Source organism: Rhinichthys klamathensis, unplaced genomic scaffold (assembly GCF_029890125.1).
Source record: "Rhinichthys klamathensis goyatoka isolate OS25496 unplaced genomic scaffold, OSU_Roscu_1.1 h1tg000140l_1, whole genome shotgun sequence".
Classification (NCBI taxonomy): Eukaryota; Metazoa; Chordata; class Actinopteri; order Cypriniformes; family Leuciscidae; genus Rhinichthys; species Rhinichthys klamathensis.
In genome coordinates, this window is record NW_026606675.1 from 1220170 (window position 1) to 1247917 (window position 27748).

General features: G+C 39.3%; 1 protein-coding gene across 1 annotated transcript in view; it reads left to right on the top strand.

The window, feature by feature from the left end:
- The window catches only part of csmd2 (CUB and Sushi multiple domains 2), a 334540-nt gene that overhangs the window by 293673 nt on the left and 13119 nt on the right, over positions 1 to 27748 (top strand). Inside the window, exons 47-61 of the mRNA XM_056257596.1 lie at positions 5373 to 5561; positions 8844 to 8990; positions 12536 to 12724; positions 13993 to 14178; positions 14409 to 14603; positions 14913 to 15086; positions 15479 to 15652; positions 15768 to 15941; positions 19831 to 20019; positions 20150 to 20323; positions 22458 to 22640; positions 25056 to 25232; positions 26768 to 26947; positions 27086 to 27259; positions 27454 to 27627. Of these exons, the coding sequence (XP_056113571.1) occupies positions 5373 to 5561; positions 8844 to 8990; positions 12536 to 12724; positions 13993 to 14178; positions 14409 to 14603; positions 14913 to 15086; positions 15479 to 15652; positions 15768 to 15941; positions 19831 to 20019; positions 20150 to 20323; positions 22458 to 22640; positions 25056 to 25232; positions 26768 to 26947; positions 27086 to 27259; positions 27454 to 27627 (2679 nt within the window). The remainder of the gene's footprint in view (positions 1 to 5372; positions 5562 to 8843; positions 8991 to 12535; positions 12725 to 13992; positions 14179 to 14408; positions 14604 to 14912; positions 15087 to 15478; positions 15653 to 15767; positions 15942 to 19830; positions 20020 to 20149; positions 20324 to 22457; positions 22641 to 25055; positions 25233 to 26767; positions 26948 to 27085; positions 27260 to 27453; positions 27628 to 27748) is intronic.

A 27748-nucleotide genomic window follows, 5' to 3' on the forward strand; every position in this document is an offset into this window, starting at 1 on the left:
TCTTGAGAAGTTGAAGTGCTGTGGATGAAACTGTGAAATGAACATGCAAAATACTGGCAAGAACATATACCTTTTAACTTCATGTTACCAACATAATGTTAATTCATATATGTATTGATTGCAATGTTTTAGTATTCTTACTCATTCTTACTGGACATTCAGCCTGAGCTAGCAACCGTAACCAAGGAGGTGGAGCTTAGGAAATGATCAATTATGTCAAAACTGTATGCAGCGAACAAAACAAGCCTGGATGGCCTGTGTTGACAATAGACGTGTGACATTTATCCTTTTCCTTGACATCACGAAATGAATACCATTTTTTTTTTAATGTATATTCTTCCGGGGGCCATATTTGCAATTCATTGTCACGAAGGGTGACATTTTAAGTTGAAAATCCCTTTTTAGATGCCAACCCGTCTCGTACAGTAGATAATCTTCAGCTGCCATTGTTAAAGGAGCAGTTTTGACATGCCTTCTGCTCTTCTGTCAGAATCTGCCACCAAAACTGTTGTTTACATTCAGCCTTTGACAGTCCATTTCAAAGTGGATTAGGGGATAAGGGCGACCTGAGTGAGTTAATTTCCGTTCGCCGCCATAGTGAAAGGCCTGGGATGATGAGGTTTTTGTCTGAGATTTTGTCTAGAGGGTCATGCTCTTCCCCATTTTGCTGGGGCAGAATGGAATTAGGGCGGTATGATGGTAGAAATGTGTCAACCGGATAGAGATTCTGCTATTGTGTTTATACCACTACATATCTGGAGTAAAGGCTATTTTTCAATTTAGTCTGCTTTTAACCAAAGTGTTAAATTTTGCACTGATGGCACATGCACACTACCACTCAAAAGTTTGGAAACTGTTCTTTTGAACTTTCTACTCATCAAAATAATCCTGAAAAAAATGTATCACCGTTTCCAAAAAAATATAAGCAGCAAAGCTGATTGACAATAAGAAATGTTTCTTGAGCAGCAAATCAGCGTATTAGAATGATATCTGAAGCATTATGTGACACTTAAGACTGGAGTAATGGATGCTAAAAATTACATTTTTAAAAAATATTTTGAAATATAAAACGGTTATTTAAAATTGTAATAATATTTCACAAACTTTTAAAGAGTAGTGTATCATTGAGCACATTTAACATTGACATTCTTATCCCAATTATGCTTAAGCCGACAATTCATGTGGTCATGTTAACGCGTTAACCCGTTTTCCTTTATCACAGTAAAGTCATAAACGGCTTAAGCATAAACCAATAGACACAGCTAGATTTTTGCCCCTTACTCCAATTTCGCCCACACATTAATCTGCGTTCTGTCGGCTTATTGAAGTGTGCATGTGTGATATGTGACAGGAAAGCGTCCTTACTGCGGATTACTTACGTTTTGTGGTAAGGGAGAAGGAAATACATCGCCAACTGACTCTTTCTTGACACGAGAAATTATAAAAAAAATCTCATGCAGAAGTGGTACAGTCAAAATTCTGCATCTGTAACTGCATGAGAAGAGAATATATGAGTCTAAGTTTCCAGCTGACATGTTGGAATAGTACTCTTTGGTTTGTAATGGTTTTTTTTTTTTACATCACAACCGACATAACAAATGGAATACTCTGTCAGAGACATGAATGATTACGTTTTGACGTCACTACTGAGAAATAACCTAATTTATTAATAAAGTCTTGCAAACGCAGTTTACTTGCATTGCTGGGTCATTGGTTTGCATGTTAAATGTGACAACCAGTTAATTCAATAGACCTTTTTCAGAGCAGACAGGTATGAAAGTGGGGTTGTGAGGGATAGACTTATCGTGCTTTCAATGGCATCTGCTGCATAAAGCTCGTAGATCACTTATAATTTTCCACAGGTCATGTCTTCTGGAGTTTTTTGTTTTTGTTTACTGAAATTCAATTTCTTGGAAAGATATTTTTGCAGCGTTTCGTCAGCAGAACAGTCCAAAAACACATTAAATGGTTCAACGGAACTGAATCAACTCCGAACTGACTTCAGCTGAACAACAGCCGAAATGCATCATTTTCCTGTTAGCGCTGTAAAGCTGCTTTGAAACAATCTGTACTGTAACTGTATAAGCTCTATGGTGGCGACTTGCCTTAAATAACAGTGCACTGAAGAGATGTACGTCCATCCCTCACAGCCTGGCTTTCATTCCCGGTAAAAAAAATCAAAGATGGCGCTTCTGTGAATAAGGACTTTAAGCTGATATTTACAGTTATCAGTATATTGGTGTAACTCATCAATCTGTTATGAATAAGGTTACCTTTTGGTCTAAAATGGAGAATAAAAAGTTAAAATACCAAATATGTATTAGGTCACACTTTAGTTTATGGTACAATTCTTACTGTTAACTATTAACTACACCTTTTGACTCAATAAACTCCTAAGTACTGATTGTTAATAGTTAGTAAGGTAGTTGTTAAGTTTATGTATTGGGATTAAAGGATGTAGAATATGGTCATGCAGAATAAGGCATTAATATGTGCTTTATGTAAGGAATAATTGACGACAGGCCGTTGAATTATTAGAAAAATAATGCACACCCGAGGTGGTAATGCGGTCACGACGCGAAGCGGAAATCCAAAAAGTACTGTAACACCTCCTAATTAAATAATTTTTTGTTGTGTATAGTTCTTTTGAATTTGTTTTCATCCAAACAACTTTATATAAATACACTTTATTTTTACCATGAATATAGCCTTAAAAGCTGCCATGTTGCGTAAAAGAAATCGTTGCCATGCATTACAATAATTTATTTATTAAAAGTTGAATGTTACGTGACTGCACATTAAATTATCTTTGTGCGAATCCGGCATTAAACTGATTGAGATTGAGGAAGCTGTCCTCGGCAAAATGTGCTGCACATAGTTTTAATTGTGGATTATATTTTTCGGGAACCGAGTTAAACATAAATTGTAACCATTGATCTCTAAGCACAGCGTCCCCGGGAAGGCCAAACAAAGGTGAATTGACTCCGGCATGAAAATAACAGCGTCTCGACGACATGGCGACAAACACACTCTACAAACAAAACTCTTCCTCTTCTCCGTGGGAGCACAAAAAGACCACGCCCCCTTTTTTTGTGTATTCCTGTGGGCGGAGATTAGTAAAAAAAACTGTTCTAGTTACGTCATTAAAATAAGGAAGTAGAGGGATGTAGTCCAAACCGGCCGTTCGCTGTAGGCTTTGAAAGGGGACTTCTGTTAAATAAAATATCTCGCTAGGCATTGAACTTTGAGCTTTATAATTTTACAGGTATTATTTATGCTCCAACAGCAACATTACACACTAACTAAAGTTTGAAAAATGGAATCGCGAAGGACGGGACCTTTTAATAGTGAGAATTGGACCCTAAACTAAAGTGTTACCATTTATTATTACTGATAATTATAATATTGACAAAGGTATTCATATTTAGTTTTTAATATACATATTTAGTATATAAAGTATTTGTAAATACATTTTAGTACATAAAAAATGAAACCGGTCCAATTTCTATATATAATATCCAGATCTCGGCAGCACAGTGAGATACGCAGCCAGATGCCAAGAGTTATTTTATGTTTGCAATATAAACTGATTTAAACATGAATACACTGACAATGTAAATATCAAGTATATAGCAAAGGCCTATAACTGTTATGATACATTAAAGGTGCTTGCAAAGTACTTGTCTATCAGTGCGCTGCCTGCTTTACAGTACATCTTTGTTTGTGTTATGGGTTAACAGCCAGCTTTCAAAGCACTGTATGCGGCAGCAAATAAAGATCCCTAACACCCACACTCACACTTTAAAGAATGTAATTTGTGAGTGCGAGCTCCAGGATGCACAGATGTAGGTTATCGGGGGTGTATTTTTTACCTAAGCACATTATGCTTTATGCAGTGATGATAGGCTCAAGCGGGCATCGATATGCATCCATGATAATGTTTGTCCTCCGATGAAACTGCATTCACATTTTATATCACCTCAGAGCCGTGTAGCCAGTCCCAGAGCTTCTATATTTTACCCTCGTAAAGGAAACGTGTCAAACGGATCCACCGCTCCTGTGTATCCGCCGAGCTCAGGCTCAATCTCGACCAGAAACCACAAGTGTGATTTATATCATATCAATTCTCAAAGCTACGTTTTGTAATTTAATCATTGTCACCGAAGCAATTCACTGGGCTCTGAACCTGAATGTAATTATAAGAATAACTTATCTGAGGTTTGACACGTAAAGCCGGACAGTGCACAGCATGCATGCAATTATTGCTTTGATTAACGTCCATCCTAATCAGTGCACAGACCCGTGGGCTTAAATGTTAGTCAATTAAGGTGCTAAACGACTGACCAAGAGGCCAAATATAGAAACAAAACTGTTTACTGTGGGTCATGTTGCTTACAGGGTTTTAGCACGCCGCGTCTGTCGATATTCTGATAAGCGGTAGGGTTAGAAGATCTCATCAATTCTTCTACCATAATAATCTCATGCAGATATCAACTCAATCATGAAGTATTCACACCAGCGGAACTCTGAAACAGCTGTGTGTTTATTTAGCAAGACAAGTAATATAAAAATCCAGATTTCATATCCGAAACGTAAGTGTCATAAATATTTGATAATATAACAATCCCTCCCTGTCTGATGCATACTCTACCTCTCATCCGTGTCATCTGCACCATGCGGAAGAAATGAGCCAAAATAATAAAATGGTGTCAGAGATGAGCGTTTATCCTTTTATGTTGGGATTTGTATTTGGATGCTTGCTTTGTATTCCGACAGCCATGGAGAAAATAAGAGACAGGCTTCCGAGATTTGAGGGAAGCGGCCAAGAAGGGCCACTGCATTAAGCCTGATAATTCAAGGTAAAAGTGTGGGGAAATGTCACAGCGGGCCTCTGAGGAATATCAATGACTGAGAGATGAAACTACAGACTGAGGCATGAGAGCCAGGCTGTACAACCATGTGAACAACAGTGATCAATCCTCTCAGTGTCAGAAACAGACTGGCCCAGCGTGCTTTGTGTTATCATTGACGTGCATTCGGTGCTTTACCATAGACATGCACAAAGTGGGGACTGTATATTGGGCTTGAATAGTTGGGTGATCAATATGCTGCACAACTTCTGTTGCATCTGAAGTTCAAGTGTCACGTTGAATGGAGCTATAGCTCTGTAATTCTATGTTTTTGATCAAGGTTCCTTTCATGTATTTCTTGGTCAAATGAGTGTAATGGTTCTGAACGTTGCTTTGATGGTTGAGGGGTTAGGAGAGGTAGTAGCGTTTTGCGTCACCGCTACGGCTGATGTATGCATGTGGGAAATCAAAGGAAATCTGTATGTATGGAGCTGAACTCACTCTTGTCTGTTTTCCTCACAGTCACCTGTCCTATGAACGAGGTGCTGACAGCCTCCACAGGGATAATCCTGAGCCAGTCACCGGGCAGCAGCCTGCCACACTTCGAGTCCTGTTCCTGGGTGGTGAAGGTGGATTCAGGTTACAACATCACTTTCACCATTGAACACTTTCAGACCAGCAGACAGTTTGACGAGCTGGAGATCTTTGATGGTGAGTGGATTTAGCATTGCTTTTCCTTAAGATCTTTTCCTCTCATTCATGTGATGATATAGCCTGGCAAGCCAGACCTACATCAAGATGTTAGGTCTGGGAACTCACAATTGGCATACCTCAATCCGAGGGGCGGGATAAACGGTTGTCTTTCAATATCCCTCGGCACGCAATAGGACAGCACTACAACCAACCAGAGCAACGAACGGCTGTGGCTGTGTGAGTCCCATGCGTTTTTCCACCAGCGGAGCTAGTTGATATATTAAACTTTTGCCGTATCCGATCGTCAAAACTCCGAACACATCTTCCTTTTTTAAGAATGACTTAAGTTACGTTCTCTTAACTCCAAGTCATCCAGAGTCGCGGCCAAAGCCGATTCGAAAGACCGCTGTTCGCCAGCAGCATCTTCTTTGTTTTCAAGTAACGTTAGCAGGGAAATCACCTATGGAAATCACGCAGAACCGTCACATCTCTGCCGTCATTGTTAAGCCCGCCCACCAACTCTATACACGATGTGATTGGCCTGACCAGAGTTTGGTTTTTCCAGCTCGAAAAGCCAACGGAGAGTTGCTAGACCACACTTTGCTGCAAAATAATTTTTGCTGCCGCTAGGGTGCGTCTAGATTTATAGGCTAGTGATGATAATCATAATAAAATGAATAATAATAATAAATATAAATTTTTCAGGATACTATGATGAATAAAAAAATTCCAAAGAACAGCATTTATAACATTGTAAGAAATAGAAATGGTTCTTTTGAATGAATTATGAATGTCTTTTCTGTCACTTTTGATCAGTTTAATGTGTCCTTTAATGTTTAATATGCTCAATAAAAGTATTAATTGATTTATTTTTTTAAATCGTACTTACCCCAAACTTTTGAAAGGTAGCGTATTTCTTATTTAAACAGTTATTTAAATTATTTTTTTAAATAAAATTTTGATTGGTTATTATTGTTATTATTTAAATAAATTATAAGTACTTAATAATCATTTATTTTTAGCTGTTGTTGTAATAGAGTTTAAAGATTGAAATTTGAATCAAGGAACAAACATCATAGCAAAACTAGTTCAGACATGGTTTTTGCTCACAAAATCTGTTTTTCTTCTCCTCCTTCCAATATAATTACTGATACACACCTCACAAGCAGCCTTGCTGTGTTGAACAAGAAAGACAGTTGAAGAGAGGCCAAAAGGGATGAACTTTGCTTTTACACAGTGAAAACCTTTTGTAAAAGGCAAAGGAAATTGCTTTAGCCAACAGGGGTCTGTTCAGGGCCAGTCTTAGGTCAGCGGCTTTTCTGGTGAAAGTGAACCCATTTAGACTGAGATTAAGAAGTGGATTACAGGTCAGAAGGCTCATCTCACACACAGAGGCTCATCACATTTTAGGCGTCATTAAAGTGGCCCCCAATTATATCTGAGTCATGCAACTTTACAAAGAAAGAATGACATAAATAAGCCTCCACTTTCTTTATTTCAAAATTTTGCTACATGAAAAAAAAAAAGCAAAATAAGTAAAAAATTGCAGTAACCAGCAATATCGTTTAATTTGAGTTACATATTTTGAAACACAAGTTAAACATATAAACATGAAGATAGTATTAAATTTAAATATAGATTAAGTTTCAATGTTCAGAAATGTTGGGTCGGTCCAGAAGTCACTTGTACCCCATTTATTTGATAAAAAATATAGTAAAAACAGTAATATTGTGAAATGTACAATTTCACCCAAAGTCATTATGTATTCTTATAGTTCCTTTAAATAATCATTTATCTAAGCTTAGTTAAAAAGAGTGAAATGAATGAGTAAAATAAACTTACAGTATATGACAGCGGGGTCTCACAGAATGGCATTGTGCAACATGCCTTTTTCTAAGGCTGACAAAGCGACTGTGTGACTCATCTGGGAGCAGTGTGTGCCACTCCTGAGGGGAGCTGGCATGCTCCGTGCTGATTACGCTTTCAGCTCCCATTGCGCTACGAAGCAGACTTTGCTTTTCACAACATGCCATAGCCAGCCAGATCACACTGAATCCCTCTACCTCCCTTCAGCTTGACCCAGACACTAACATGACGTCTGGAATAGCCTTTAATACACACACACACACACACACACACACACACCCCTCTGGACTGAATCAGAGTTCAGCTGATCTAAAAGCACCACCAGTGAAGTTTATGGACGGAGCCCTGTCAGTCAACATTAGCCATGAGAGGTGGAGAGGCTATGTTGTGACAGAAACACACCAGTTGTGTCACTGCTGGTGGTAAACATGTCAATTTGAAGTTTGTAAGATATGTGGCTACTGATAGTGACAGAAAGAGGTACGAGTGGGAACACTTTCTTTTTTTTTTTTTGCCATGATCAGTTGCACAAAGTAGTGCAAAGATCAAAGGCTCTGATTTACTAAGATAGCAAGTAATAGACAATACTTTTCTTGGGCAACCTAAAAAAAAGTATATATATATATATATATATATATATATATATATATAATCAGGGCCATTGCTAAAAATTCACTAAACATTTTGGACCTAGTTTACACCGGTTTTTAGGGCTGTTCAACCTAAAATTGGGCCTATAAAACATTTCCGATTCTTCCACAATCCTCAGTTTTAGATTTAGATTTAGATTTAGCCAATGTGGAAGGGGTTTGAATTTCTTAAAGGGGTCCTAATATGCTTTTTTTTTTTTACATTTTTGACATCTTTCTTTAGTGTGCTGTTTGAGCATTAAATCGATCTGCAAAGTTACAAAGCACAAAGTCACTCCAAAGGGAGTTATTCTCTATATCAGTGTGCACTGTTTCTGAACTCCCTGAAACTCCTCCATTGTAGTCTTGAGTTTTCTTCCTAGAACTTACACATCACAATATTCCTCATTTAAATGATTCCTATCCAATGCATATGCAAAAAAAGGGTCGAGGCCTGGATAAGTTGCAATAATAGTTTGTTAAAACTGGCGGTTATGGTAAGGGCCATGACATTTCTGAAACAAGCTGGAAGCAGTTAAACCAATCACATCACACTGATTTTTGGAAGGAGGGGCGTCATAGAGACCGAAACTAAACAGAATGTTACTGACAGACTGGGAAGAGAGGTGCTGCAACAATGTAAAATACAGTATGTGAAAAATAATTCAAGTATGTAAACCTATACCTAAAAACGTTTAGAATCAATGCTTTTTGGAATCAGAATGCCAAACACATATCTGGTCTGAGATGTATTACTTTTGGACCAGATACATTTTATAACCTTATGCTTTGCTTTATCCTGCAGGTCCATCAAGACAGAGTCCACTGCTCATTACTCTGAGTGGGAACTATTCATCTCCGCTCAGTATTACTAGCTCTTCTAGCAAGGTTTACCTTCACTGGTCCTTCGATCACACCTCCAGCCACAAGGGCTTTCGAATTCGCTACTCAGGTGAGCATTTCAACACATCGTCTAAATACATCATCAAAACACAAATTGTATTTGTAATTCACCACGACAGAATTTACATAAATCAATTTGTTTAATCTTTTTTTTTTTAAGCAAATCATTTATTTTTATTTTTATTTTTATATTAATAGATTCATAGCTTTGTTTTTTGTTTGTTTTTATTACTTTAGTTCTTCATTGTACTCAGTGTATTTTTCTCAATCTATGAGTTTACAGTTGAATTTAAACAATGCCATGAAATAATACTATTGCATCTTCACTATATGCATGTAAAAACAAACATATAGTGTAACTAGAAAAGTTTGATTCATGAGCAAATGACTCTTATGAGCTGATTATTTTAATGAATTAGTCATAAATACTCATGAACTTATTCATCGGTTTGGCTTCCAAATGACAATCTAACAAATAAAATATGGCTTCTTGACTGCCTGACTGTTTATGACAACTTACTGTTAAAGATACACATTCACAAAAAGACCAATTATGACTCCCCGCTGCAAAAACAGAATTACGTAGGAAATACTGCCACAAGCTATCAAGACCTGATTGCACAGTTTTCATGAGCAGTGGCGTAATTCCAAATGAGTTATTACCCTATAAATATTTAAAAAGTTTCCGTATGCTCCCAATCATTAGCGTTTCAGAAGAATGACTAATCACCCCTTTGTCTGGCTCATCAGGGTCCCTTCTCTCGGCATAAGCTTGTTTGGCTTTTTCCGCTCCATCCTCGCATGATGGATTTTTGATATAGGGCTCTGTGACAGTCTGGGTTAGCAGCAGCAGCACACCTAGGTTTTCCTCCTCAATATGGTTTCCCTTCTGTAGCGATACCTTGGTGGGACAAAAACAGATGGTGGGACAGACTCAAAGCTTTGTTCGGTTTTCTTTCTCAGTCCATCTTTTATCTCCACAGGCTGTTACTTCATCAACTGTAGCAGCTCCTTACACTTTATTTCTCTTTTCATTTTTCTTTTCAATTCTTGACCTTTTCTTCCAACCATCACATGTGTGAGGTTTGCCGAATGACTCAAGAAACGGAGCAGGTTAAAGGTTGAAAATTGACGGCTTTAACCATGAATGGTTGTTTACATTGTGACTATATTAAATGCTAAGCTGGGGCTCTCGACTTGGTAACGCAGACTTAATAAACTAATTGAGCGGGAAGGCTAAATTTCCACTAAGCCTTCTCTTACAGCCAGACCTCTGTGGCCAACAATCAATAGCAGTCTTTTTAGCCATTTAGAGGGCAGCACCTGCTCTATTACATGAGAGTTATGACGCACAAAACAAAACCGGTCCGTAGCACTCTGGGCCATTTAAACCATTAGTGGAGGTTTTATTCAAAGTTTTACTACAGGTGTGTGATGTGTAAACTTCTACATTTGTCCATTATCTATAATCTCCACTGTCAGTGCTAATGGATTAGAGGCTGGAAACATTTTATGTTTCAGTGGTTTGATCATTAGAAAGATTTGTGTCTTGTAAAACGTGAGAGTTGCCCTTGCATTACTGTTATCTTTATTTATTTATTTTTCTTTGTCCTACAGTGAGTTAGCGTTCACTTTTAACATTTTCTGTGAAGAGCTAAAGTCCTATTAAATGTTTCTCACAGTTTCTTTTTTATTAGTTAATTAATTAATTTATTTTAAATGCCATTAGTAGAGCCATGAACCATGATTTGATGCATCAGTATATTTGGTCTATTTTCTCAGAACAGAAAGATATTAACGTATTATTGTTTGGAAAGAAATGTATACTTTTATTCTGTGAGGACACATAAATTGATTAAAAGTGACAGTAAAGACATTTCAGTTACAAAATATTTCCGTTTCAAATAAAATAATTGTCTTCTAGGATTCAGGACTTCAAGAACATATCACAGTTTCCACAAAAAATATTAAGCAGCACTACTGTTTTCAACATTGATAATAATCAGGAATCAAATCAGCATATTAGAATAATTTCTGAAGGATCATGTGACACTGAACAGACTGGAGTAATGATGCTGAAAATTCAGCTTTGCAAGCACAAGTTTACATTACACTGTAAATATATTAAAATAGAAAACAGTTAAATTGCAATAATATTTCACAACATTAGTGTTTTACTATATTTTTGATCAAATAAATGCAGTCTTGGTGAGACTACTTTTAAAAAAACATTCAAATCTACCAACCCCAAACTTTAGAAGAGTAGTGTATATCTTCTCAGCTTTTGGAAATGCACTAGCATATAGATGACCTTAAATCACAGCATGCTGTAAAAACCCATTAATCTTTATGGATTGTTAACATAGGACACATTTTTATTTTCTAACTTCTGGACATGGGCATCTTTGACTTTAGCATAGTCTAATGCCATCAGCGCAATGTTTTTAAAATCCCTTTAATGTAGCTATAGTTAACAGCTGTTCAGCTTTGAAAAACACGTCTTGAGACCCCTCGGTTATATTCCATGTTATTGCCATTTATTGCCATCTAGCTGTTTTCAATGCCAGAATGTGTCCTGTGTGAGCAGTCCCTTACTCTGCTAAAGGAAATTATCATTGCTAGGCATTGTGTTGGACTGAAATTAGCATTGTTGTAATGGAATTTAAATGGAAGTTTGGTAAGAGCCTGTTCATCTAATCCTGTCATTGGCAACACAAGGGCATATACATAAGCAGCTGCTTACACTGCAGAAAATCATTTTCTTAATCAGTACTTTTGTCTCATCCTTTATAATGTGTGTCTTGAATGTATCTTGAAATAATTTCCTGTGCAATTTGGCTTCTCAAGTTAACTTTTCTTTTTTAAGGGCAACAAAAATACTTGCAGCCTGCCTCACTCCCATGACATCTTTTCCGGGAAACCTCCAGTAATCTTTCACTTATTAATTAATCATTAATTAAATAGTTCAAGGGGGTAACTTCCTCAAGCCCCTGTATTAGGGCCAGCAAGCCAAATCTGTTTACCTGTATTACTGAAGGATTATATGTTATTATACATGTGAACTCGTGAAACAGATAGGACTTTAACGTGTTCATAGCGATTGATAATGCAACAAATTGCATTCCTGCCCCATTTCCTCCTAATTTCCTCCATACCTCCTTTTATATTATGCGGGAATCATTACCGTCATTATTTTTCTTGTTTGGTCTGCAACAAGAAGATTCCTACTAAAATCTGAACTCAGGCCCTCGTGCCACAGGATAGAACCTGGCCTGGATTGCATATGCCAAACAGCATAACTTTGTATAATGACTCTGGTTGTATTCTGAATTACCGTTTAGGCGAACAAAGTGCACACAAAATGATTTTTTTTATTGTTTCAAATCCATCATTTATGACCTTCCACGAGTTCCTACAATTCAATGCCATGCATCTTTTTTAATCAGTCCTCTGCTCTCGGCTGCATTAATATCTGCTATTTCCAGTAAACAGGATGAGGAATCGAAAAGCAATAAAATACGCACTGGAGCAGGAGGTTTCACAGATGGATGCGTTTTTGACTTCTGGCTGTGTTTAAACCTGTATGTTCTACAGCGGCGTACTGCAGTTCTCCGGAGCCTCCCGTGAACGGCTCGGTACACAGCCTGACGGGCACGAAACTGGGCAGTACCTTGCGCTTCAGCTGCGACCGGGGCTTTAACCTGATTGGCCAGACCACCGCCACCTGCACCCGCACCCCACAGGGCATCCACCAATGGAACGCTCCAGTGCCACTTTGCCAAGGTGAGTCTGAAAATCTTGTCCAAAACACCTTGGACAAAGTCTGGAGGCGATTATCCACCTCTCCTCCCTCCTCACTGAACTCTCTCTCTCTGCGAAAGACCAGCGCATCCGTGGCTAATTCTGTATTCCATCAATGTTTTGAGCTTGGCTGCATCTGTCAAATTGCTCATCACAATAAATGGGTTAGCCAGGAGCCATAGCTGCGAGACTATTGCTAATGTGCTGTCCGAGGGGAGAGTCTCTTCAGAAAGAGGCAGTTATCATCCACTAAAGCAGGGGCCTCCACGGGGTCCACTGTTTTGCAGTCTCAGAAGTGTTGTGTTTTATCACCACTTCCTGACAAACAAAGGCCTCACCTGTGAGCGGGGTGGATGTCTATTTGACAGGGACGGTGTGAGATGCCTTAGGCCGAGAGCCAGAGCACTCCCTCTGCTCTATACTGAAAGGTCTTTTTCATATTGAGAGGTGGGAGTTTTCTCGGGATTTATTGAAAGTTGACTAGCATGGATATTAAATCCATTATGTATCAGTCCTTTGAAAGAAGAGGCATTATAATGACTTTCAAGAATGAACTAGGCTATTTATAGGCTTTAAGTCCAGAAATCAGCAACATTCACCATGGATTTAATGTAGTAACATTAACTGTAACCATGGAAGTTTGGCAGGAATAGTAAAATGCTTTCAATTATATCTTTTCCCAGCACTTCAAAACTCAAATATTATACATTATTTGCTCATCCTTCAAAGATTACCCCCATTTATAAAACTAAAAGTTTCAAGATGTAGGAAAACTCACATTTATTTAAAAATAATTTTTCTTTTAATAAATAGGAAATTTCTCTGGCATTTCTTTCTTTTTGCTGTATTGAAAACGTACTGAAAAGTGACACCACTGTATCGAACCGAACCGTGAATTTTGTGAACCGTTACACCCGTAATATATATATATACACATTTGGTTCAATGTTTTACCATCTATGACATTGACATTCCTATATTTAAGTGTGGCTGCAGAGAGTGTTCAGGTTTCCTTTAGCCCATGTCCAGATGTAATCCACATCTTGTTGATTTCTAGCTGCTCTTGTTTACCTTCCCAGAATCGCTGCAAGCTTGTGTTTGCAGAGTCGCAATGCTGCTTTTGGAGTGTTCGCTGAGTGTGTTTACACTGAGTATTCTCTGAAGTATGACGGCAAAAAGAAATAGCCAGTTTTCTTGGGGTTTTGTGAGTCCATTTTGAGTTAAGATTTCAATCTTTCTCTACTTTACAGTTGTTTCCTGTGGGATGCCCATTGCTCCAGTGAATGGCACTGTCATCGGACAGCACTTCACTCTCGGCTCTAGAGTCACATTCTCTTGTAATCCTGGTTTCCGATTGGCCAACGCTCAGCCAGTGTCAACACTTTGCCAAGAGTCTGGGAGGTGGAGCACAATGGAGACCCGCCCTCGCTGTGTCCGTGAGTTCATGAGTGGAACCATCAGTTTAAAATCAGTTTCTCATTTACATAAAATGGGTATTATCTTTAAACTATTTTAAATTCATGAAAATATTTTAATGGAGAAATAGAGTTGAATCTAAAAGTCTTGGGCGACATTCAATCTTGACTTAAAAAATTTAGTTTAAACATGGAAATAAACGATTTTAATCGATTGCAAATTTTGATTAAGATTAACTTTTGTCCTCCAGCTGTGACCTGCCCTGACATCGGCCACTCCGCGGTGGATCATGGGAGGTGGAGGCTTATTTACGGCATGCAGAATAAATACGAGGCCATGATGATGCTGACCTGTGACCCTGGATACTTCTACAAGGGTCAAAGGGTCATCCGCTGCCAAGCTAACGGCACCTGGGATTACCCTGAGCCGAGACCATCCTGTGAAAGTGAGTGCCATATCAAGACATGCTTCGAGTATTTTCAAATTATGATTTTATTTAGGATAAGTGGTTTATGGAATGGATGGGTGGATGAATTTTTTGAAATTATGAATTTTTTTTCTCAAGATTTGATTAAAAACCCCTGAACTAGTATGTCATGATTTAATTTGCCAAATTCAATCTACATACCAAGTAAAAGCCTGAAAAAGGGCAATTTCAGTACTTTAAACTGAATGTCCTGTATTAAAAATTCCAATGTGTCTTGTATTCAGAATTCCAAAAAAATTAAATTACTCTTCATCTGAATGTACCTAGTCATTTCCTGTGGTGACCTTGGAACCCCACCGAATGGGAATAAGATAGGAACATTAACCGTGTACGGAGCGACTGCCATCTTTTCCTGTAACACGGGTTATACTCTGGTGGGCTCCAGAGTGAGAGAGTGCATGTCCAATGGCCTGTGGAGTGGAGCTGAGGTCCAGTGTCTTGGTGAGTGTTTTCACTTCCCTTATGGGTAAATTAGATTTGTTAATCAGTAAGTAGAGAAAATGTAGCCATATGTGCTCTAGGTGAACGTGATTTCACCAAGAACAACATGTTCCTGGATCAACATCTTTGTTCAAAAACAACAATCCAATCAACCAATTAGATTTAGGGATAAGTTCACAGTTTATGTCAAGTTTAGGCTTAGAACCAGGGTTAGGTGCTTCTACATCAGTGTTATTCACCTATCATTTCCCTCTGATTTTAGGGATAAGTTATGGGCAGGGATAGGAATGCTGTTCCAGGATCAACAAAATATGTTAATACGGGAACATTTCTTACTTGGCAAAATCACAGCACATGCTTTTTATGAGCATTTGCAATGTTTTCTTCAACAGCTGGACACTGTGGCTCACCAGAGCCTATTGTGAACGGCCAGATCATCGGTGAGAACTACAACTACAGAGGCAGTGTTGTTTACCAGTGTAATCCTGGATTCCGACTCATCGGCGTGTCCGTTCGCATCTGTGAGCAGGACCACCGCTGGTCCGGAAAGACTCCCGTTTGTGTCCGTAAGTGTTTCTTAATCAGCAACTATCTGATTTGAGGTCTTTTGACAGTTGTATGCCTCTATGGAATGAAATAATCATTTTAATGGCATTAATATGTTGCTCTGATGTTCTGTAGCTATCACCTGTGGACATCCAGGCACCCCTGCTAATGGTGTTACTCAGGGAACGCAGTTTAACCTGAATGACATTGTGCGTTTCGCCTGCAACCCTGGTTATGTTCTACAGGGTGCGATCAATTCTCACTGTCAGCCCAACGGCCAGTGGAGCAACGCTCTACCCAGATGTAAAAGTAAGTCCTGTGACTTCCTCAGTGGCACTCCATTGTGTGTGTGTGTGTGTGTGTCATTTGCAGAGGGAGTGTGAATAGTGCTGTGTCACTTTTAAAATAACTTGACTGCTCTATTCAACTCAGTTCTATAACTCAGCATGGTGTAGAACAAGAGTACATATTCTAATAACTGAAAAATAACAGAAGTTAAACTTCTACGGATAACAGCATTTAAAAGATTTAAAATGAGGAAAGTAAGGGTGTACATTCAAAGACTTAGGATGAAGGCTTGGACACATTAGTGCATTTTTGTGTCAAATCTTGCTTCCATTGTCTTCCATTGTCTATAGTCAATAGTGTAGCAATGTAGGAACCAAGCCGCTTTCTATTGATCAACATGGCAAATCCGCTTGACCAACTTGAATCCATTGTGAAATCTCCTTGAGGGAATTATTCGCTCTCACATGACTGGATTTTACTGCAAAAATTCACCAAACAACGGTAAATGTGACCACTCCGTACCTCTTACTGACTCAAAAACTATTGCCATAGCTCCAGCCAATGACAATATATGTAAATCTATGTGTGTAATTAGAAAAGTTTTATGTATACCGTATCTCACAAAAGTGAGTACACCCCTCACATTTCAGCAAACATTTTAGTATATCTTCTCAAGGGACAATACTATAGAAATGAAACTTGGATATATGTTAGAGTAGTCAATGTGCTGCTCGTATAGCAGTATATATTTACTGTCCTCTGTCATCTTGGCGGTGTGTTTAGGGTCGTTATCATGCCATTCGGCCCAGTTTCTGAAGGGGGCGCATCATGTTCTGCTTCATAATGTCACAGTACATGTTAGAATCCATGTTTCCCTCAATGAAGCACAGCTCCCCAGTACCAGCCACACTCATGCAGCCCCAGAGCATGATGCTACCACCATGCTCGACTGTAGGCAAGACACAATTTTCTTGGTACTCCTCACCAGGGCTTCGCCACACATGCTGGACACCATCTGAGCCAAACAAGTTTATCTTAGTCTCATCAGACCACAGGACATGGTACCAGTAATTCATGCTCTTGGACAGGTTGCTTTCAGCAAACTGTTTGCGGGCTTTCTTGTGAGTCAGCTTCAGAAGAGGCTTCCTTCTGGGACGACGGCCATGCAAACCGACTTGTTGCGGTGTGCGGCGTATGGTCTGAGCACTGACAAGCTGACCTTCCGCTTCTGCAACCTCTAAAGCAATGCTGGCAGCACTCATATGTGTTGTCAAACGTTTTTTGAAGCCAGCTTCTGCACCTGACGCACAGCACGAGGACTCTACTTCTTTGATTGACCCTTGCGAGGCCTGTTCCGAGTGGAAGCAGTCTTGGAAAACCTCTGTATGACCCTGGCCTGTACTGTAACTCAGTTTCAGGGTGTTACCAATCTTCTTATAGCCTAGGCCATCTTTTTGGAGGGCGACAATTCTAATTCTCAAATCCTTAGAGTGCTTTGCCATGAGGTCCCATGTTGAACATCCAGTGGTCAGTATCAGAGAATTGTACTCAAAGCACAAATTGTAACTGCTCTAATACAAGATACACAAATTTGTATTGTCCTGTCAAGCAGACAAAAACATGAACATGATGAATAGGACATATGACGTTGCATGGTTAAACGACATACTGCTATTATCACCTAGGGTGTACTCACTTTTGTTGCCAGCTATTTTGACAATAATGGCTGTATGTTGAGTTATTTTCAGAGGACAGTAAATATATACTGCTATACAAGCAGCACATTGACTACTCTAAAATATATCCAAGTTTAATTTCTATAGTATTGTCCCTTGAGAAGATATACTAAAATGTTTGCTGAAATGAAAGGGGTGTACTCACTTTTGTGAGATACGGTATATATACAGTATATACAGTATATAAATATATATATATGTCAAAAGAGAGAAAAAAATGACCACAAATTGTAAATGTATAGCATTACTCTGATCGATCTGATTTACCTTGAATCTTTAAAGTTGCATTAATCGTCCCCTCAATCCTTCCCTCTCTTTAGATTGTAAATGTGTGTTTACTCTGACTGAGGAAGTTGAAGTGGTCTGATCATATCAGCCACGGTCTCCTCTCCATCATGGTCTGTCATTAGCACAGAGCGTGGGAAGACGCCCGTTTAATGGCACAAAAGGAGCCGGTAAAAATGCTATGAGCTCCGAGCTGCATCAATAATTTAGTAGGCCTCTGCACAGCCCTGCTAATCAGCACCAATTTGTGTCGGAGCGAGCCACTTCTATCTCCAAAATGGCCTTCTAAACCACACAGATAAGTTGAATAGACTTAGATCTGCAGATAATTGAACCACCTCTCCTCAGAAATTGCCACTGGCCAGCGGGAGCATCACTTTTAATATCAAATTATGGCCAAGCACAAAAAGCAGATTGTTTTCCTTTGTTCTTTTCTTTTTATTGATTTTATTTGTGTATTTATTTCTAACAGCTAATAGCATTTTAGTTAAAAATCAAGCTAGTATTTTAAAGTTATAAATGGTGGCTTCATAGAAATGGCTTTGGCAGGCTCTGTTAAGAGCTATTAAAGGCATTAGCATGCATTACTACCCTGGAAAGCCTAATTCTGTTGACAAGCTGTCCCTAACGGAGAGATTTTCAGGGAATGTTGCTGGTCTCAAATGGCAGAAGGGACACTCTGGAGTCAAATAATGAAGCCTGTCCTCTTCATTTGGCTTCACTGTTTCCCCATAATTGCACATAAAATGTCACCAGAAGTGTGTTCAACTTAATTCGTTAGAATCAGTTTAACATAATAGCCCATCTTCTTGCCTTGGCTTGCTCAATTGCACTTGCACTGTTATGTGCTTTTTGTTTTCTTCCAGTGTGTGAATGAATACAAATTACTGCTGATTTCTTCTTTAGGTTCTCCATCATGCCCTTTTGTCCTTCTGTGTTCTCGTTCTCTGCCTCTTTTTGGCTTATAACTAACACACCACCACTTTCTCTCCATCTCTTCTCTCTGTAAGCCCAGTTCATGTCCTCAGCCAGCCCCTACACCAGCCGTTAATGAAGCTACTGTTTGTGTTTATCTGCTTCCAAATATTTGCAGATAGTTTTCCAGAAGCCTTTAATCATCTTCAAAAATCGCCTTTTTCTGTGTCATTTTGTGTGGTGAAGAGTTAAGGTGGAGACATTTGACTAAAAACGAATTGCGCCCTCTGGCAGCGACATTTGTTTTACACGAATCACTAAAGGAATTGCACAAATCAATTAATGGCACAGACAAGCAAAACATTTGTGTTGTAAAAAATTTACATACATACACTCTATATCTCCTGTACAGTAAGTCCCTTAAATATTACCAAGATAGTACCTCCAAGAAAGAAATGTACCCTAAGGTATTTTAAGGGATTAAGATTGTGATTGAGGCACAATGTGTCATGAAGTACATAACCATTAAAAAAAAATTGGGGTCTATACGATTTTTTTTTTAATGTTTTGAAAGAAGTTCCTTGTTCTCATACAATTTAAAATAAAACAATATTTTTTAAAAGGTATTTTATTATTGCGATGGCAAAGGTGGAATTTAGCATCATTACTCCATAATCTTTCAGAAATCATTCTAAAATGCTGATTTAGTGCTTAAGAAACATTTCTTATTATTATCACTGTTGAAAACAGTGCTGCATATATGAAATATAATTTTGTTGGTAACATTATAAATGTCTTTGTCACTTTTGATCAATTGAATGCATCCTTGCTGAATAAAAGTATTAAAAAAAAAAAGTTTATTGACCCCAATCTTTCAAATGGCAGTGTATTTCTCAACAGTATTCATCATATTTCTCTTTTGTTCTTTATTTTTTCTTTCTTCTTTCTTTCCTGCTTTCTCTCGCCCACTCTAGTTGTGAACTGCACTGATCCGGGACATGTGGAAAATGGTGTCAGACAGGTCCTGCCCACCGGGCCTCATCGTTACAGTTTCCAGACTGCAGTTTCTTACAACTGTAACCCGGGATACTACCTGCTGGGCACCAGCACTCTGAGCTGTCAGGGAGATGGGACATGGGACCGTTCCCTACCCAAGTGCCTCTGTGAGTCATCTTAGTCTGATAAACCATCAATCAAATAATTCCAGAACCTGCTTTCCTCTGATGTGTTTATACATGTGATCTGACATTGTGCACTCTGGGTAAGGGTTGTCTGTTTTTCTGTGTGCCGCAGTGATTCTGTGTGATCGTCCCAGCATGCCTCCGTATGCACAGATCTCGGGGGACAGACGCACTGTGGGCTCTGTTATCCGCTTCAGCTGCATCGGCCAGCGCACCATTGTGGGCAATACCACCCGCATGTGCCAGCTGGATAGCCAATGGAGCGGCTCCCTGCCACATTGCTCTGGTACTCTAAATCTTTTCTCTACTCAACATGCATAATTTATCCACACAATTACAATTTTGCTTAATGGTTCACTTGCTCCTTGCTTCATCTGTTTTTATATATATATTTTTTATTTAGTACCTTATTATATAACTATTATTTTAGAAATATATATAACTATATATTTTTTATATTTACACAAACGAGTCTACCTAGTATTATTTCAAAACATCTTGAGGTCCTATTTTGTCCTGAGCAGTGAAACTGACAAAAATCCTTCATGTATTGCAAGATCTTTGGTTTCCCAGCATGCTCTGCACATTTGAGCTCTTCTTAGCAGTGACAATATGATGTTGAGATCCAGCTTTACCACTCAGGAAAGCAAGCACTTACACACAACTATCACAAAGGTTACAAACAGTTACTGATGTTCAAACATGCTGCGATATTAAGAAGGCTATGAAAACTTTTGAACAGGATAATTTGTGTAAATTGAGTTAAATATTTTTTCTTATGGAGTATATGCAAATATGTTATGCTGTGTCTTCAGGGCTGTACTAAACCAAAGTACTAATGAAACAGTTTTTGTCCTTATATTTAACTCTCTTATGTTTTTGTAAATATGAAACAGACGCACAGATTCTCTCACAAGGGAATATACACTTGAAAAGAAAGTTTATCAATTTAAATATATATATATATATATATATATAGGCAAGGCAAACGCTCCATTTTTCACATTTGAGATGACACCATCTCCGAGGTCTTGTAAGCGTGTGAGATCATGAATCAATGGCTTCAGGATTACAGCCCAGATCAGTGGGTGGTAATACAATATTGCCATCTATGCAGCGTCCGGAAGGGCGACGAGTGTGTCCCCCCCATAAACTGCTTTAATCTTCTCATATTGGGCTTGGCGACACAGACTCCCACATGCCTGCCAGGTAATGAGCTGCCCTGCTCCACTATAAACACATCAGACCATTGCAACCCTCAGATATGCCAGAACAGAAAAGCTTCATTCCTGGCTGTAAAACCACTGACAGGTTTATGTCACAATTCATAACATTCACATTTCTCAAAAGATTGCGGGTTCTTTCTGCCAGCTGTCAAAAAGTGTATTAGGCTTCATTTTTTTTTTTTGCAAAAGTCTGCACATCTAGTGGTTAATAACTGGCCTGTCTGTGTGATGTTCTTAAAACGATATGCTGTATATAAATAGTAGTAATTCTTTAATATTTATTTTGCCCTTCACCAGAACACTCACCATTCATATTGAATTAGTGATTGTTTGTTGAGCATTACCAGAGGATATATGGGGAATAGAAAGATCATTTGTAAATGCATCAGTGGATCAAAATAAGAGGATTTACTGAAGAACATCATGGAGTGCACACGTCGGCATTATGAGCGGGAAAATTAAGGGAAATTTTCTGTCCCTGGTGCTTTCTTATCCAAAGTAAATTATCACCTAAACCAAGCCACTGTGTGATGCCTCTTTTTCATCTCCTACTGTATGCCAGGTCTACCGCTGAGAGTTGTTCAATAAATATGAATGAAATTACTCATCATCTTGTGTAAATCTCAGTTAACCTCTTTAAATAAAAACCTAATGTAATAGAGAGCAAGTCTGAATGTCCTGCAGGGTATCTAGATTGTAGTGTTCCATTCATTTTCTGTCAAAGGATCTATATTGGACTAGTTTGAGGGTATTTTTTATTGTACATGGACATTCAACCAAGAGTTTAAACTCATGGTACTTCAGGTGTATAGACAACTCTATTGATTTTAATAGGAGCGATTTAGTTTGAGTTGTGTCCATTGGTTATACAAGCTGTGTCCAAAATCGCTCCCTTATCCCTGTATTGTCCATTGAGCACAATATTTTTTTTTTACATTTTATGTGATTTTTTACTGTTTTGTTCTTCTTTTCTTTTTCTTTTTCTTTTGATATTTTATTTCATTTTTCAAAACATTAGTATAAATGTGCAATTTTTTTCTAGGTCAAACCAAAATGAAAAAAGTCAAAATTGATGTAGGGATATACCTATTGTTAACACTGTCATATAACTATATCACAGGTTTGAGACACCGGCTGTACACGTAAGAATAAGAGTCCAAGTGCTCATTAGTCTTCATATGTGTGTTGTTTCAGGGGATTCTGCCGGTTTGTGTGGAGACCCTGGCATTCCAGTGCACGGGATCCGTCTGGGAGAGGAGTTCTCCGTAGGGAGCGTTGTACGATTCAGCTGTGAGCCCGGCTACATTCTGAAGGGGTCCTCTGAACGGACCTGCCTGGCTAACGGGAGCTGGGTGGGCATCCAGCCTGAATGCCATGGTAAGATAAATGAAACCTGGGTTTTTGCAGAAGAATGTGGATGAAAACTCATGATTAATTGCTTCTGCCTCTGGAAGATTCTGCTTTACCCAAAAATGTAGCCTATGCAAATTTCTCAGACAGCGAGTTATTTGATTCTTCACACAAATTCCCTTGTGTTTTAACTTTGTGCAAAACAGGAGAGGGAGATGGAGACAGACAGACAGACTGAGATAGAATGTGGTTGATGAGAAGTTATTTTCATCTAGATTGCTCCCGTCTGTTCTCTGCTGTAGCTTTAAAGTGGCTCAGTACACCCCGGGTGTACACATGTTACACTTCCACATGTACCGTGTTTTCTTTTTCCCAACATGCTGAACACTATCCAGTCAGGTTGCCCAGACGTCTGTGCCGACCCCGCTGGTCCCCTGGACACTGTGCTGCTGTGTCCGCACTCTCTCCTTCTTATTATTCTGCTCGTGTTGGTTTGTGTAAAGTGCCTGCGGAGTCAGGCTGACACCCCAAAGAAAGGCATGTCAGAGAAGCAGAAAACCCAGGTTAATTACCCATGTGGAGATGCCTGCCATTTTTCTTACTCCACTTTTTTAACACCAGCCATTTGTTTCATCTCACATCTTGTTAACAGTCACCCCAAAACATTTGCGATATTTTTAGTTTTGCATCTCCTACAAAGCACACTGTCATCTGAATCCATTCCTACCTCCCAAATGCCCGCGGGTTGTGCGTTTGAAATGTGTGTGTGTCTAAGTTTGTGTTTCTTTATTGATTTGACCCTTGGGCTATTGTTATCCATGCCAGTTCAGCAAACTGTGGTGGCTTAAAAGGTGGATTCTCAGAAAATGCCGACGTTTCAAGAGAGAAAATCAATAACAGCCTAAACCCCCTCTCATAAATTTACATCCTGAACACAACATAAAAAGCTTATTGTCTTGTGCAAGGGGAGATCAAGAAGACTTTTTTCATTTTTTTTCATTTGTGTCCTCATCACAAATGTTTAATGTCTCAGCATTCACTTATATAAGGAAATTGACCATTATTTTCAGAATAGTTGTGTATTATAATAATGAGATATAGTGGTCATCAACTACTGGGCTGTAATCAGTAGTGTTTTCTTGCCGCTACAAACAAACGTCTAAAGTCTAAATATAAATGGAATCGGTACATAAAATGCATAATGCTATAGATGAACGAGAAACAGTGAGTGTTCTTTGCCATCGTGGCTATTTACCTGCAGCAAAAGGGCAAATGCCGGTCTATAGGCTCACAAAACCATTCAGGCTCGGAGTCAGCATGGCGAGTACCACCGTATGTACACGGAGACATGTCATAAATTATAGGACAGTTTCTGACAGCTAAAATGAGCTTCTCAGTCATCTTGCCTCTGTCGGACTCGGCACTGAAGAGTGACGGATCACGTGCGCTCCACTGACCTCACTCCTATTGGTTGTCGCTCCCGAAAGTTGCTCTTCATTTGTATAAAGTTGAACATATCTCAACTTTGTCACATCGCTGGACACGTCCCATCCAGTCGCCAACGGTCACGGTTGCTGGTGTCGCCCAAAATCACCCGCTCTTCATTGAAATGAGTGTGAATGCACCTTAGCTTTAATAATTCATCAATTTACGCACAGACTCCCCATAACCACAAGTCCTGGCAGATGAAGGCCAAAAATGAACGTCCACTTCGCAAGAAAAGTCTTAGAGATATCTGCCAGAGCATATACATTTAATACTCTAATAACTAGTAGGTGACATGTAGTTGCAAAAATATCTTATACAAAATTTTGTCCATGTCCCTGATGCACCAGGGTTTATGCCGACCACAATGTGTGGTGAATTTGCTGCCCAAAGCATGAAACCATTGAAATTTAGGTTTGTCCAATAAACATATTTGGTGCTGTGTTTGGGTCACCACTTGGTGTCCAATATAAAATATGTATTCTGAAGTGAAACCTTTTTAGAGCCAAAGGACACTGGGATGTGCAATAATAACTACAGGTAATCACTAGTTTGCTGTTAGTTGTTTTAAGCTCGCTATTCAGCGCTCAAGCTTTTTGTTTTCATTTGGCAGGTCTCCAGTGCTCAAACCTCTTGCCCATATTGGTGGCATCCCTGGTTGTGAGTGGATGCCCACCTGTTCTTTATTGGCACACACCCATGAATAAGCTCCATCTGCCCTGTCCTGGGGCAGAGGATTGTCTAATGTATGAAATCTCCTGCAGTAAATGTGTTTATTAATTACACACTAAATTAACAAATAACTGTCCAGTTTGTGGGAGGTGCAAGTCCTGTCATTCGTTTAGATGCCTAGCAGTGTGCCAGCCTCCATTGAACCTGGGGTTCATGTTCTACGCTGACCATGTATCCTTCTCACCTTGCATCCCATCTGATGTTATCTTGTTGTCTTTTTCGCAGTGGTCTCCTGTGGCAACCCTGGGACTCCCCGCAACGCCATGATCCAGTTCCATGATGGACTTGTGTTTTCCCGCTCTATCACCTACTCCTGCAGAGAAGGCTACTACTCCAACGGCCTGCTCACCCGCCATTGTACTGTCAATGGCACCTGGACCGGGGACATGCCGGAATGCACAGGTGCCCCATCAACACCTTTTTTAAAACTAGCTAAACTAGCCAATCACTACAGGCTCATTGTTTGGTGAATTCTTGCAAAATTCAAGCATTTTAGTAGGAATCCACATGATGGAAAATTGTGTGTGAAGGAGAAAGATTTCCATGCAACTAGTTCAAGTTGGTCATGCGGTTAATATTTAACTGCGGTCAAGTTGGGTTTGAAAGGGAGTTCTGTGTGAGCTGTGCTTCCTACTGTACATCTTTACGCTATTGACAAGCGGCCTTTTTTTTGCTAAAATATTAGTATGATCAATTATAAATTCATGGTGCATGTCTTATCCCTCTTCCTCAATGCCTGATTAAAAACATAGCATGTTATCTGGATCTTTGTTCTGTCTAATCAAGAGCTTTTTTAAAAGCCTTTAGCACTATGCTAGGCTAGTATAAGTCTAAGCTCTTAGCTTGGTAACCGAAAGCTAACTTATATATTAGCATTAGCTTTGCAGTTATCAACAGAGATTGGCTCCTTGCAAACATTTGCTTAACAAGTCTTATTGTCATTCCATGTAAGAACTTTGTCTCAATCATGCCTTTTATTTGCTTAAGAGTTTGTCTGTGTACATCTCCCTGAGTGACGCTATGTTCAGTATGGCCAAGCACCATCTCAGCGAATCAAAGTTGTGGATTGTCAAATTGGAAAGTTTCCATGTTGGAAGCCTGAATTCAAGTGGCTTTCTTCAAGCCACTTGAATTCAAGTGGAAATTCCCACTTTCCAAGTTGAATGGAATGCGGGATAAGTCAACTATGCTCATTGTGTCTTTTCATAGGGTCTTTAAGTGGCTTTAGAAAGGCATGGTTTTATTCTTGAGATTTTCTTAGGCTAAACTGCTCTGAATAGTACAGCTCTCAGTGACTGTGCTCTTGAGGAATCCAGAGGCTGGAGTTGAATTGGTTTTGTTCGCGTGAAGCTTTTCAATGCATTGTGGTTCAGGACTTAATAATGAGGGACAGTGTTCTCCATTATCCCTGCCCTGGACACAAGCTGATCTGGGACGTCTACATAGCAGCCCTGTGTTGGAGAGATAGAGACTAGCCCTGTCTCCCATCTTGGCAGCCACCCGAGTGTCTTGCCATGCTCATAAAAACACAATGCTCACTGTTCAGACTCTGAGCTAATGGAGGTCACGTGCAAACATTACAGCTCCAGACACATTGGTGTCTTTGGCACAGAGCAGGTGCCATTGGCCTCAGACTACAGGAAGTGACTAGAGGAAAGAGCCTCCCAAAGCTGGTGCCTAAAACAGTTCATTAATTTAAAGGCACTACTTAGAGTGATAAAAAATCTTGTTGCTTCCAGTTTATGACCCTTTTAATATGAAAATGTTTTTGCCTAAATTTGTTATCTGTTTCAATGAAACGGCTAATTATAAAATGGTTCCAAATCATCCAAATTTTGGCACACACCTCACTTCAGCCATGAACTTCCTCTAATCACACCACAAATGGCTTGCAGCCTTCCTTTGACTTTCGCTTTACTCTCTCTGCCCACTTCCAGTAATTAACTGTGGAGATCCCGGAGTGCCAGCTAATGGTATCAGACTGGGCAGCGACTTCACGTATGGCCACAGTGTGAGCTTCCAGTGTTCACCGGGTTTCACTATGGATGCCGATCGTGCCTCCACGCTCATCTGCACCAAGGACCGCACATGGAACGGCACCAAGCCCGTTTGCAAAGGTTCAAGCCCACCGCTTATGAACTAAAGCTTCATGTGTACTTCAAAATCATGCTCTGTTGACTGTTATTTTTTTATTTTATTTTTTTATTATTTAGTTTACTAGTTCAACATGACTGATTTTCTCTTTCCTCTCACAGCCATTGTGTGTGGGGCACCTCCCAGCATCCCGAATGGGCAGGTGGTGGGGACTGATTTCCAGTGGGGGTCCAGCATTAGTTATAACTGTAATCAGGGTTACCAGCTTTCCCTTCCCACCATCCTTACCTGCCAGGGCACAGGAAACTGGAGTGGTGAACGGCCTCAATGTTTTCGTAAGTGTGAATTTTTCTGAAATACTGAATATATAGTTTGGCTTTTACCAGAAATATATGTCCTTTCATAACCATTTAGATCCACATATACATTTTTAACTGGGTGTTTCTACATTGTAGATTTAGGTTTTGTGTAATTATGTTAATATCTCATAGTATAGTGTTTTCCTCAATGAAATTCTCGTTCCCTACAGCTGTATTTTGTGGAGATCCAGGGATACCAGCCCAAGGCAAGCGGGAAGACAGAGGGTTTACATACCTGTCCTCTGTTTCATTCTCATGTTACCCGCCTTTGATTCTGGTTGGCTCTGCTCGGCAATACTGCCAGTATGACGGTACCTGGAGTGGAACCCAGCCTTCTTGCATAGGTCAGAACTGATGTATTCTTTCTTCACATTTCAAAAAGCAGCCATTACTTCAGTGTCACATGATCCTTCAGAAATCATTCTAATATGCTAATTTGGTGCTCAAGAAACATTTCTTATCAAT